At 43.7% G+C, this 12,827-nt stretch overlaps 1 protein-coding gene across 1 annotated transcript in view; it reads right to left on the bottom strand.

Annotated features, from left to right (window-relative positions):
• Window positions 1-12,827, bottom strand: part of DNAH9 (dynein axonemal heavy chain 9) — a gene marked incomplete at its 5' end in the record, with an annotated part of 303,352 nt that overhangs the window by 107,824 nt on the left and 182,701 nt on the right. The window contains 3 exons of the mRNA XM_081219032.1: window positions 4,362-4,485; window positions 6,270-6,432; window positions 12,407-12,603. Of these exons, the coding sequence (XP_081075158.1) occupies window positions 4,362-4,485; window positions 6,270-6,432; window positions 12,407-12,603 (484 nt within the window). The remainder of the gene's footprint in view (window positions 1-4,361; window positions 4,486-6,269; window positions 6,433-12,406; window positions 12,604-12,827) is intronic.

The following is a 12,827-nucleotide window of genomic DNA, read 5'->3' as shown; positions in this document are numbered from 1 at the left end:
TTGTTTTTTCTGTACAAAACAGCTTATCGTGCATTCATTTAGGAACTGAGGAAGGAATTATAGTTTGATAGACCTTTTTGGAAGCAGTGAGGAGAATGGATGGGGGTGGGCCTCCCTGAGAGGTAGGGAGATGAGTTAAGAAGTGTCTGCAATGTAAGCTTTTATATGTAGAATGGATAAACAAGAAGATCTTACTCTATAGCACAGAGAACTATATTCAATATCCTATGATAAACCATAATGGAAAAGAATATATATAAAAAAGAATATATATAACTGGATCACTTTGCTGTATAGCAGTAATTAACACAACATTGTAAATCAACTATACTTCAATAAAATAAAAAAAAAGAAGTGTCTGCACTTGTTGAAGCAAAAGATGAAAAGATCAGTGGTAGTCATGACAGAGGAGAACAGATTCAGAAATAGTTAGGGGGTAAAATTGGTGGCAACTGATTATCTCTTGGACATAGGTGGTGAGGGAGAGGTTAGTAATGTAGGAGAATGCACAGAGACATAGGCTCAAGTAACTTGTATGAGAATTTAGTACCACATGAAGAAAAGAAAAGCTGTTACTCAAGCAACTTTTTGCATTACGCTCTGGGCATTTCTGTGTGGCAGCTGGAAGCAACCAAGTGCTGGTTTAAATTTCCATGGTTTATGGTTTGGGGACACATGTGGTAAACAGATCCCCTGAGACCACAAAGTATGCTTAGGAGATCTGATGCATGCTTGATGGCTTCTCTTTTTTCATCTTTGCCATCTTTGCCACTTCTCTTTTGCCACTTTGTCTTTTTTCCTTTCAGGGAAACTGGGCCAGAATATAACTTGTGTAAAGTATAGTTGGCCTATCAGGGAATCCAGTTCTAGATGCTCATGGGAGGAGAACAATCCAATGCCAAGACTGTTACAAATATTTCCAGACTCCACATTCTCAAGTGATGTGTACAGATCACTAACATGTCAATCCTGCATCTAATCCTAAAGCACCTGGAAGATGAGAGGATCTTTTCATGTTTTACATTCCAAGAGGAGATTTGGCCCAAATGTAATAAGGACAGTCTATTTCAGAGATGGAGAGGCATATGGCTTTACAAGAGAGGGGACTCAATTGGTTATCAACTATTCCAATAGACCACATAGAGGTTACTGACTGGAACATGGAAGCTTAATAAATGGTTTTGAATATACAAATAGATGCAAAGTGATCTAGTCTGAGCCAGGGAAGAGAAATATTAATTTTGGAGTGAACAATTAAGCCTTTTGAAAAGCAAAAAGGACATCCCAACATAAGATCTCAAAGTAAAATGAAGTATGAAATATGGCAGAGTAAGGAGAGGAAAAGACACCACACCTGGAGCAGACTAGGTCTTCTTAGCTGGGACTGCAATAAAATGGGTTTTCTGGAATGCTGGAAACCTAGAAGCAGGTGTGCTGTACCAAAAAACCAGGAAAGGATTCTATTTTCTCCCTTTAGATTAGGATGGGCCCGTGCTGATGCTGAGTTTGGTTGAAGGAGGACCAAGAGAGAACAAATTTTGTGAGAGTTTTTAAATACCTGCTTTTGATGGCCAGTGTACATTCTTCAGGAATTATTATACAGGGCAACAAGGACATAGCAAGAATTGAACTTTTCAGACTCAGCAAGGGCCAACATTTCATGCATAGTTTCACCAGAAGCTTCATGAGCCCCATTAAGGACTCTGGTAGCTGAAGAAAGTGACTGAAAGACAGGCTTCATTCACTCTGATTTAGGTGGCCACCTTGCTTCTTATACAATTATGTGGCTTTTGCTAAGAAACTTGATTTAATTTTTTAACTTTGAGTGGAGGATTTCTTACTGTCCATCTGCAACCAATCTGAGATGCAAGTGGCACAATGATGGGTTCTGAAATGTTTGGGTGGTGTCAGAGGTGGGATTTATGTGCTGAATTACCAGTACAGTTTGATTCTGGAAATGGTGCCAGGAAACCAAGGGATGAAACAATGAGCTAAAGAAGTGTGGGAGGAAAGCACATAGCCTATGGCACGAGATCATGAGGTCACTGAGGAAGATGTTTCGGGGGAGTATTGAATCAGTGGAATTCGCTCACTGTACCTTATCTTCAACCTAATAGGATTTGTAGATGACTAGAGAGGGATGAGCTAATGACAAGGTAGCCCAATGTATAGTTTCCTAGTCTCTACTGTGTTACCCAAGAATGCAGTGATTGCACAACCCCATAAAATTGAAAAACTAAGTGGATGGGGAGGCTCTGAGGAATCTCTGTAGCTCTGCCTGGACTGGCAGTCAGTTAATTTCTAGCCAGAAATTATCTGACAGGGGATATTAGAACTCAGATATGCTCAATTCTCCCTGTCAAAATGGTTAAGATAAAAGGGATGAAGATTAGAAAAGTATTACTTTTAATTGTAGCTCCATTTTAACATGTGTGTGTAAATCCTGTTTTTGTATAGAAGCCTTAAAAATGTGAGTTTGAAATTCCATGACTTTGAAGCACACTGATTGCATTAAGTTTTCACTGGGCAGGGCTTCAAAAATTCATTTGAACTTGAAACAAGTTGTTTTCTAAATGAAAAATTAAAAATACTTAATTGAGGAATAAAATTTCAATTGGTAAAAGTGTAACATCGTTTGTGTCTCAGACATTATTATAGGAGAAGGTGACCTGGCTGGATTGGAGCCAAATGAGATACAGGGTGAGGCTGGCAACATGCCTGGCATCTCCAAAGCTATAAGTCTTTGGAAGCACAATTTTACCTTTTTTGATTGTTTTACAAATTAGACTTTAGGGCACAGCTTCAGGGTGGGAGGACAGTTGGACCCGTCTCTCATTATTCGGTAAAATAACAAAAGGTGAGGTAGTGTTGTAGGTGAAATACTGTTGTAGAAGGTGGTGGGATGTTTAAAAGACAGTATTTAAGAAAAGGACAATTTGTTGGATTGGAGGAGAAAAGGTACAAGAGTTAGTAGGCAAATTCCTGGATATAAAACTAACTTAAGTAGGGCAGGTTGGGAAGGGACCGAAAGTGTGGGATCAGTGTTATGGTGGGAGCCATCAGTCCCAACCTGATGCGACTCTGGTCCTCATCAGGAGGAAGTCGAAGGCTGCTCACAGAGCCTGCTAGTGCATGGTCTGGACCAAAGACCAGCAGCTCGTCATGGAAGTGATAGTAAAATGGCCTGGGGCACAAGGGCACAAAATTTGAAGCTGTCAACGATTCTGAAGCAGTGAAGTTCCTAGAGATTGCATGGAAAGAGCCATCCTGAAATATTATATATGACATGGAATACACTTTGGAGAAGTATATTGTGATCATGGTCCTTTGACTTCATAAACGAAAGAGTATTTAATCAGAGAGCCAGGAGGTGAACTGTAGAGAAACAGGCTTTCTGAAATGGAAACCTGGAAGCAGAAATCTGGAAGCAGAAATTTTGTTCAGAACATCTGTGCACTGACTATTTTATTAGCCCAGATGAGAGGTGGTTTTATAGATGCTAAATTTGGGTTAAGAGTCAGGAAATCATATTCTCCTTTTAATTAATATAAATATAAATATACATACACCCCAAATTTCTGAAAATGCATAATTTTTATACTATATTGTTTTATCTTCTTGGATATATATACATATATATATCTTGTGTATGTTTATGTATATTTATATATACATATATGTATATACATATATGTGTATACATAAACTTTTTTTTTCTAGAATGGTTGGCATAAGTCCTGAATCCCTAAAAAAATAAGGGCAGCAAAGTATCAAGAACTGAAGTCCTATCTTGCACTGATAGTGTCACAGGGAAGTTGAGACAGCCTTTGTCAAGTTCTTTGTAATCTAAGAAAACCATCCTCCATCTGTTCCTGCTTCTACTTTGCTTCCATAAAGTTCTGAATCCTTGATTAATTAAATTGGCAACCTAACCTTGCCCTCTTGGGTAAGTTTTGTGTGTGCATGTACTCTGTGTGTGTATCTTGCTGCTAATGCCTTACCTCCCTGAAATACTGAGCACATTCCAGTTTCTCTCTGTCTTGGGTGTGGGGAGGGAACAGCACCTTCTCTCTGGAATCAGCAGATCTGCAGGCCCTAACCTACTTTCCTCCTATTGTCATACCTAGTCCCACTAAGAAAGCCATAAGACTACTGTCTGTTTTGCATGTAAGGAGAATAAAAGACAGCAGGCCCAGCAGCAATCCTAGAAGGACCTTGATGAACCAGTTCTCCGCTGTGTCAGCTTTCTCCCTCATTTCTATGACCTCGCTCTTCTGACCTCGAACAAAATCTCCACCTTGGAATGACTCCAACTCCAGCAGGAATTTGTTAGAGACATTTAAGTGCAAAGAGTCTCTTACCAGATGCCAAGAGGTCATTAATGAGCACAAGGAACCCTTCATCAGCTACTTGGGCGTCTGTCATGAGAAACACGGTGCTGAGATTCTTTACCCCGGCTTTCAGGCACAAGCTGGCCAGGTCCGCCTGCAGAAGCAACGTCAGAGATCTCTGAGAAGAGGGCTTTCTTGATAAGAGACCAGCAACGGGAGGGAGGGAGGAGTGCTATCTTGCACTCACAGGCCAGAAAATATGCCTCATTCCCAGGCCTCGATCCCAATAGAGGTGGGCAAGTAGAATAAATAATGATGATCTTTAATTCATACAACCACTGTGGCTCCTGAATTAGCTCCTAGAGCTCCTGCTTTGTGCAAACAGGTAACAGCTTTCCAAAGGACAGAGATGTTCCCCTGTTCATCTGTGCTACTTATATCATCATACAAATGAATGACTTGCCCCAGGAGGCAAGTGATTGCTCTTGGTCCTGACAGAAGAGTCATGTACTTGGGCCTCCTGGCCTGGGGGATGAATATATCATATAGTAGCAGAGTCTTATGTTCTCACGGCTAGCTCCAGCAAAGACTTTTGCTGTTAAAAAATATATTGGGGAACATACACACACACACTCATACATACGTACACACAATCATTTGGTAGGAAATTGCATCCATTCAAAACTATAGGTAGATGAAATTTGGGGCTAGGATGCCAGGCCCTGAATTTTTCCAGCTTGGTCACTCTTGGTTCCTTTGATGCATCCCTTTTCTGAAGCTCAGCCATTGGTCCGTAATCTTAGTCATCTCTCTCTCGCACGACTCAAAGCTCATTCTCTATCACCCTCATACATTTCCTTATAGCAGAGCTTCCTTTGTGTCCAAATAATTCCCCTTTGACATTAATAAACTTCCTTTTAGATCAGTGGTTCTCAACCAATGCATTTACAGAATCACCTAAGACAGTGTTTCCCAGCTCTCCTTAGAATCACCAGGGGTTACTTTCAACCATCCTGATGCCCAGGCCAATCCCCAGAACAGTTAAGTCAGGATTTCTCGGGGGTAGGATGCAGGCATCACTATTATTTGAAGGGGATTCCAGTATATGGCCAAGGTTGAGTACCAGTGTCTTAGATCATTCTGTAAATGCATGATTCTCATGAGCACTATCTTGTCTTTTCTGTTTTGGAAGCACTAAAGATTGACCTGATGTGAACCCGGAGTATGACCTTAGATTCGGCCAATCGCAAGAGGCTGAGCTGTGGTTTCAGAGCAGCAGTGAGCATCACCAGCTGAGAGATTATGAAGTCGGGTGGGCGGGTCTGGCTCCGTGCAGGCTGGAATTCTCCCAGGGACAGCAAGAGCAGCATCTTGATGGAAATGACCTCATGACTCCCTACTGGGCCTCTATTGTTGGTCATGGATCAAAACAGGGGGCTGGACAAAGTGACCTCTGAGGGTCGTATTTAATGCCTTTCTCCACTTTCAGGGCATGCACTGTGGCTCCTAAGTGCCTTACGTCTCCAACCAGGCCATGTCACTGAAGGTCCCAGCAGCTGGTGGTTACTGAACCCAACCTTTAATATATGCAATTCTTATAAAACTTGGGCAAACTGTCAGTATTCCTTCTGTCTGCTAGGGCTGCTGGAGAGCTGTGTGCTGAATTTGATGTAGATGTGCTTCCGATTTGGGTGAGAACTGAGGCTCTACAGATGCACCTAAAGTAGCTGAGGTCTCCCAGATGCAGACCTTGGGAAGGTCGGTGTTCTCAGGGTCTAAGCACCTCCAGTCACCAGCCCAGAGTCTAAGAAGAAGGTGGACAGATGATTAAGGGGAGATTCTGGGCGAGGGAGCTGAAGAGCTAATGCAGGGTGACAGGAAGTCGTGGGCAGTTGGGGAGAGACAGAGCCTCCCCCCCGCAGCTGCCCGGCCCCCTACCTTGAAGTCAGGAATCTGGTAGCCTCTCCGCAGCGTGATCTGGAATACGTCCATGGAGCTGATGAAAGCCGCGAGCCTCGTCAGACTCTGCTTGCCGCTCCCCCCTACGCCGACCAGCAGAGCGTTTCCCCGCGGGCACTCCAAGATGCGATTGATGTGGCAGCTGAGAGAGGGAAGCAGAGGCACAGGGCTTTGATCAGACTTCCCTCCGTGAGGAGCAGGCGTAATGGTCCAGGTGAGGACTGGAGCCCTCCTTGCAGGCACATCCTGGGCTGAGCTTGGGAAGAGGGAGTTAAATTGTCCCCAAACCTCGCCTCACCTCTTGCCTGAGTGGACTGAGGTCGCCCTGCTCTGCTTTAAGCCAAAGCCTCTGGTGAAGCAGTGGTGGTGGAGGAAGAGCCCAAGGCAGCCAGGCAGGATTGGAGGGCATGTGTGATGGTGACAGGAGGGACCTGGGTTTATAGGCCTAATTATGGCCACAGGATAAGTTCCTAGTAAGACACTTTTCACGACTTTTGATAAATACTGAAAAACTGGCCCCCAGAATGGTGGCATCAATTTCTTCTTAGGTAGAAGTGATCAAAAATTGACTCTATTATACTGGAGGGTGAGAATATGTTAGACTGTGCTAGTCAAATGTGAAAGTTAAGCCAGTGTATTTGGGGATAACATAACCAGTGATGAAGCCGCTGTGGAGGGCTTGTATGTCACTAAATTTATGTAGTGACATTTTATTCCCCTAAATACTCAGAAGGTATTTACTGACTACTTTTAGCTCTTTCTGTGATTTTACTTTTTCGTTTATTATTATTTAGTTGTGATACTCTGTCTTGTATCAGACAGGTGTACACTTCTCTTGCTCCCTTATTAAACAATGGTTTCTAGACATCTGAAGAGTGTGTATACTCATCTTGTTTTCTCTGTAGTACTAGCACATTCAAGGCATTGAAGAAATTTCTGTTAAATGTAAGCAGAACACCCCAGACCTGATACTCAGCATCACATTTGAGGTGAGGTAGGTGCAAGGAATCATCTGCTTTGTGTCTACATGAGATGGTGCCTGGCTACAATGATAAAAGGAGAAAATATGGTGTTAAGATATCCAGGCCCTCTCTTCAGCTTCACAAAAAGAGGGGGAAGGAATGAATTACTGAGGAGAGAGGAGGCATGGGGGAGGGGAAGTCCAGGTAGGTTCTGCGGGCCGCCCAACACCCAGCTCTATCCTGGAAGGCCTGAACTCAGCTTAGCATGGTCCATGCTATTCAATATCTAAATGGAAATGCATCATTAGTGCTGAAGTTTCCAAAGAAGGAATGGTTAAGTCTGCAACTGTCAGCATTGGATTCCAGCTGGGGATTCATTAACAACCTCTGACGAGGGCAAAGGACTCTGCATTTAAATTACAGAATCTAAAAAGAAGATCAATATTCTAAAGGATTCCTGGGCCAGAAAACCAAGGCAGTCTGAGTTAAGGCCATTACTGAGTTTCTGGGAGATTAAAGACAAAAGCTGAAAATGTACCACAGCACAGCTGGAGGAAGCTGGCTTATTGAAGACTAAACACACACACACACACACACACACACACACACACACACACGCACGAGAACCAATAAGATGCACAAAAGAAGGGGCACAAGAGAAGTACATCTGAAGTTCCTTTTTTTGTTAATAAACGTGAAGCGATTCTAAGAGAAAAAAGAGGAGTCAGAAAAGCACAGGTCGGAATGAAAAAAACAAAGAAAAAGGTAGATGGAGATAATGCAAAAAGCAGGGAGAAAGATCTAGTGTGAAGCTTTCAGAAAAAGTAGAACTAGAATGTGCTGAAATGGTGAAGGAAGTCAGTAGGAGAGCAAATGGTACTTTTAGGGAAAGAAAACAACCGCGGAAAGATAAAGCTTAACACCATGGACTGCTTAGTAAGTGCGAAGCACTTGTCATGCAGCATCCTCATCATCCTCACTTTTCGGAGGAGGAAACTGAGGCTTGGGGAAGTTGTGTCCTTCGCAAAGCACCACCGCCAATTGGTGGCAGAATGAGGACTTGAACTTGGGCTTGGCCCTTGGGGCTCCTGGGAGAGCGCGTACAGCCTCGTCGGGGCACTCTGTGGAGTGATGCCGACAGCTCAGTCACCTGTGTTTCTCAGCGGGCTGTTCGGCGTTCCGTTTTCCGGTGTAGGAGGGGAATGCTTCTGCTTTCTCTGAGGGTAGAGGCAACAAAGAGGATGAAGGAGCCCCCGGGAGGGGAGGGAAGGGCAGTGCAAGAAGGGAGTCATGGGACGTTGATATTTTTAAAACAAACGTACAGGAAATTATACATCCAGATACATTTTATTCTTCCAAATTGTCCCCCTCAAGGCAGTTCATTATTCCAGTTATTTTGTCATTGCTAATGCAGCTCAGGTTTCTCTTTGGAAACTATCTTCAGAGGCTGGTTAGGAGCCTCAGGAGAAAAACCAGTTTTCATAGTCTTATTTTGTCCTTAAGAACAATATTAGGCAGTTTGATCACCCATGCTGGAAACCACATTGACTGAATCACTTGCTATTCTCCCAAATTACATTTACCCTGAAAAGACAAAGATTTTCTTCAATTCCAAGACTATGACACAGGCTCTGGTAGCTCTTAGAGAGGAGGGAAAATACTCCCTGAAGTTTCACCAGATTAGTGAACAAACACCCTAAAACCCTTATTACTGACCATCTACCATGCACCAGACGCTGTCCAAGGTACTGGGGATTCAGCAGTGAGCAAGAGAGTCTGTGTGTTCAAGGAGCTTACACTGGATTAGGGGAATGTATGAAGCATTGTCGTGTGATGGTCCTGAGCAGACACGCTGCATGAGTGTAGGCTTTGGCTTACCTCTTCCTGGGGTGTGTGTGATGCTGGGCCACTTCCCTCATCTCTCCGGGTATCAGTTCCCTTATTTATAATATAGGGATAATAGTAGACCTGACTTTCTTCAAGGTGTTTGTGAAGCCCAAGAGAATTGATGCAGGCAGAACACTGTGCACCAGCCCGTGGTGAGCTGTGTTCAGTGTGGGTCTCACATGTCAGATCCAATGCTGCCTCGTCGGTGAAGCCTCCCTCACCACCCTATTTACAACTGAACTTACCTCCCAGGACTCTCTATCCCTTTTACCTTTCTGTTTTCCTCTGTATCATTTATCCTATATGATGTGCTAAGAAATTTTACTGAGTACCTGCTATGTTCCAGACACTGTCCTAGGTATTGGGGGTGGATCTAGCAGTGAATAAGACAAAGATCCCTGCACTCATACTAAGACCATCTAATCAATAAACAGGTGTTGGATGGATGGATGGATGGCTGTAAACAAATTAACAGAGTGATTAATCATGACAGTTGTAGCAGGGGAGTCAAATAATATAAGGTAAGGACGCAGCAGTGACAACCGACTTTAGCCAGAGGTTGGTCTGTGGTGACTTTGATAAGAGCTTCTTTGTTCAAGTGGTAAGAAATGGACCAAGGAACAGATGAGAAGCAAGAAAGTATGAAAAGTAAAGGCAACCCTTCTGATGAGTTTTTCTTTGAATAGAAGCCGAGAAACAGGGGTAGGGGGTGAAAGAGATATAAGAGTCAAGGAATAGTTTATTCTTTTTTTGATAAATGATAACATGGCATGTTTGTATGCTGATATGTATGATCCAGAAATGAATGAATTGATGATGGGGAAGAGGGAAGAGAAGGAAAGAGAAAAGAGGAGAGAGGGAATTCCCTGGCAGTCCAGTGGTTAGGACTTGGTGCTTTCACTGCTGAGGGTGTGGGTTCAATCCCTAGTCAGGGAACTAACATCCCACAAGTGGTGAGGCACAGCCCCCCAAAAAAAGAAGAGAGAGAAGAGGGAGGGAAGGATCATGGCAGGAGGGAGTAAAGTCACTGAGAAGGTGACAGGAGATGGGAACCAGGGCACACGTGGAGGGTTTGGCCTCAGGTAGGCACAGGGATGGTTCCTTAGCTGAAATAGTACAGAAGGCAGGACTTGTGGGTGGGATGCAGGTGGGATACAGAGAGGCTGTTCGATTTGATGGCAGGGAGATGGGAGAATTGTCTTCTGGCTGCTTTCATTATCTCAGCAAAATTGTGCTCATTAATTGGGAATAAAGAGAGGGTAGAGATGTTAGAGGGTTGAGAAGAGGAGAGAAACGTGTGATGCAGTCATCACACAAAGAGGAAGACAGCAATCTGCCCAGGGTCATAGAGGAGAGTTTCTAGCAAAGTTGAGGGCCCACTTGAAATCTGTGGCTGAAAATCGCAAAAAAATCAAGTCAACAGGATGATGGTTTTTCTTCAATAATCTCCACATGTTTAGGGGTAGGTGTGGAAAAAGAAGATAGTGAGGTTTAGCTAGAGTAGAGCTTTGTCACATGGATGCAATGACAGGAAAGTTAGGGGAGCTTGTACTGGGTGACGGAGTCTATGGTGGTCGAGGAAAGTAAAGACATGGTGGACAGAAGGATAAAGGAGTTTGAGAAAGTAGGTGGTTCCATGAAATGAAGTCTTGATGACGTTTGAGAATAGCTGGAATATATTTATTTGCGACAAAATGGATGGACCTTGAGGGCATTATGCTAAGTGAAATAAGACAGAGGACGGTAAATACTGTATTATCTGCCTTACATGTGGAATCTAATAAAACCAAACACACAGGAACAGGTCAGATTTGTGGTTGCCAGAGGTGGGTGGAGGAATTAGGTGAAGGGGTCAAAAAGCACGAACTTCCAGTTATAAGATGAGTAAGTTCTGGAGATGTAATGTACAACATGATGACTGTAATGAACAATACTCTATTGTATAGTTGAGAGTTGATCTGAAAGACTCTCATAACAAGGAAAATAACTACGTGAGGTGATGGTTGTTAGCTAGCCTTATGGTGGTCACATTTTGCAATATATACTTAAATCATTATGTTTTACACCTTAAACTTATACAATATTATATGTCAACTGTATCTCAGTAAAACTGGGAAATAAGTATAGCTGGAATAAAAACTAGAGCAGGTTAGTGGAGGGGTAGGAGAGACAAATGAGTGGGATGTTTGAATTCGAGATTTTGGATGTGGGTTCATTATTGATGACAGAACTTCTAGGGCAGGAACATGTGAGTGAGTGGCTGAGGTGGGAAGGAAGGAACGTCGCTGGAGCTAAGGAGGCCAAGGAACAGAAAGACCAGGTGACACACAGATGCCAGGAATGCAGAAAGGGGTGGCTGAGGAGAGAAAGTGGGCCAAGCACTGAGGTAGGTGGTAAATGAGGGGGAGCAACGGGATGTCAGCAGATGACAGTGACAAGGAGGGGTGATGAGTAGGGATATCCAGGTACTTGTGCTTCAAAAGAACTGGGGTTCATAAAAGATAAAAGGAGAAATGGTTTAAATATGCCACTGGTGTAGGGTGGGGGAGAAGGAGGGTCCGTACCTCTCCCTAGGCCGTGGGGTGCATAGAATGGGGAAGAAAAAAACTGCTTTCCTCAATGCAGGGTTCAGTTAGGTTTCAGTTAGAATTCATCAGTGTGGAAGTTCAGAGAAGTTGAAGATAAAGTGGATTTTGCTGTTGGAGACTCTGGGTAGCAGGGGGCAGGGTGGAGAGATTTTAGAAGGCAGGAGGGGTGGTAAATGCACCTCAGATTGGGGAATATAAAGAGCAGTATAGGATTAGCATCAGTGTGAGTATAAACTATCTGGGAGGCTTGGTGACTACTCTCCCTGGTTCACTTGATAGCAGCAAGACTTAAAAAGATAGTTAATTTTTGAAATATGTGCACTTAAAACCTTCAATCTCACTGGACTAGTATGAGTTGGGAATGCAGGTCCTGAGCTGCTCTGTGCCTTATTTTATGATCTCCCATTTTCCCTTGGTGTCACCATGATCAGGCCCAGGACTGTAAATGGCAGACAAGGAAATAAATCCAGTTCCTCCCGAGTTCATCACGATGCTGCCCTGGCTACAGCCAGTGGCAGAAGCCACAGCTGCTGCTCTACCAGCCGCCATCTTGACCTTCATGGCAGAAGCAGTAGCTGCTTTCCCGGTTTCATCAAAGTGTCATCAAATGCTCAAATGAGACCCCTGACACTGGGAAGAGGAGACAGCTGAGGAAAGGCACGATGAGAAGCACACTTACATATGGCGCATCGCGTCCTCGAAGAGAATCAGGTCCATCACTGTGTTGACTTTGTTGTGGTTCTCCAGGGCCTCCACCAGAGTCTGGGTCAAAAGTTCCCACGATTGTACAGGCATGTACTTGGGCTCCCCGATACCATTTGCAAAATGGCAATACATGTTCAGGCTTTGGGTCTGTTCCACTGTCTCTTGGAGATCCTGGGGATGAGACACAGGGACAGGGACCCTCCTTAGTGACTCTCAGTTCTGGCTCCACACGGAGTGGAGACACCTCATTTGCATTTTCTCTCTGAGCGTGCTCTAAAAATTATCAGTGCTGCTTCCAACACTTCCTTTCTTCTTGAGAAGCCCTTAAAACATGGATGTTTAACATTCATTTACGATGTCTGAGAAGTCACAGATGATGTTGGTTATTCCTTGTG

This window comes from Mesoplodon bidens, assembly GCF_964165515.1.
Source record: "Mesoplodon bidens genome assembly, chromosome: 19".
NCBI lineage: Eukaryota > Metazoa > Chordata > Mammalia > Artiodactyla > Ziphiidae > Mesoplodon > Mesoplodon bidens.
This window is presented reverse-complemented; position numbering and strand designations above follow the sequence as displayed.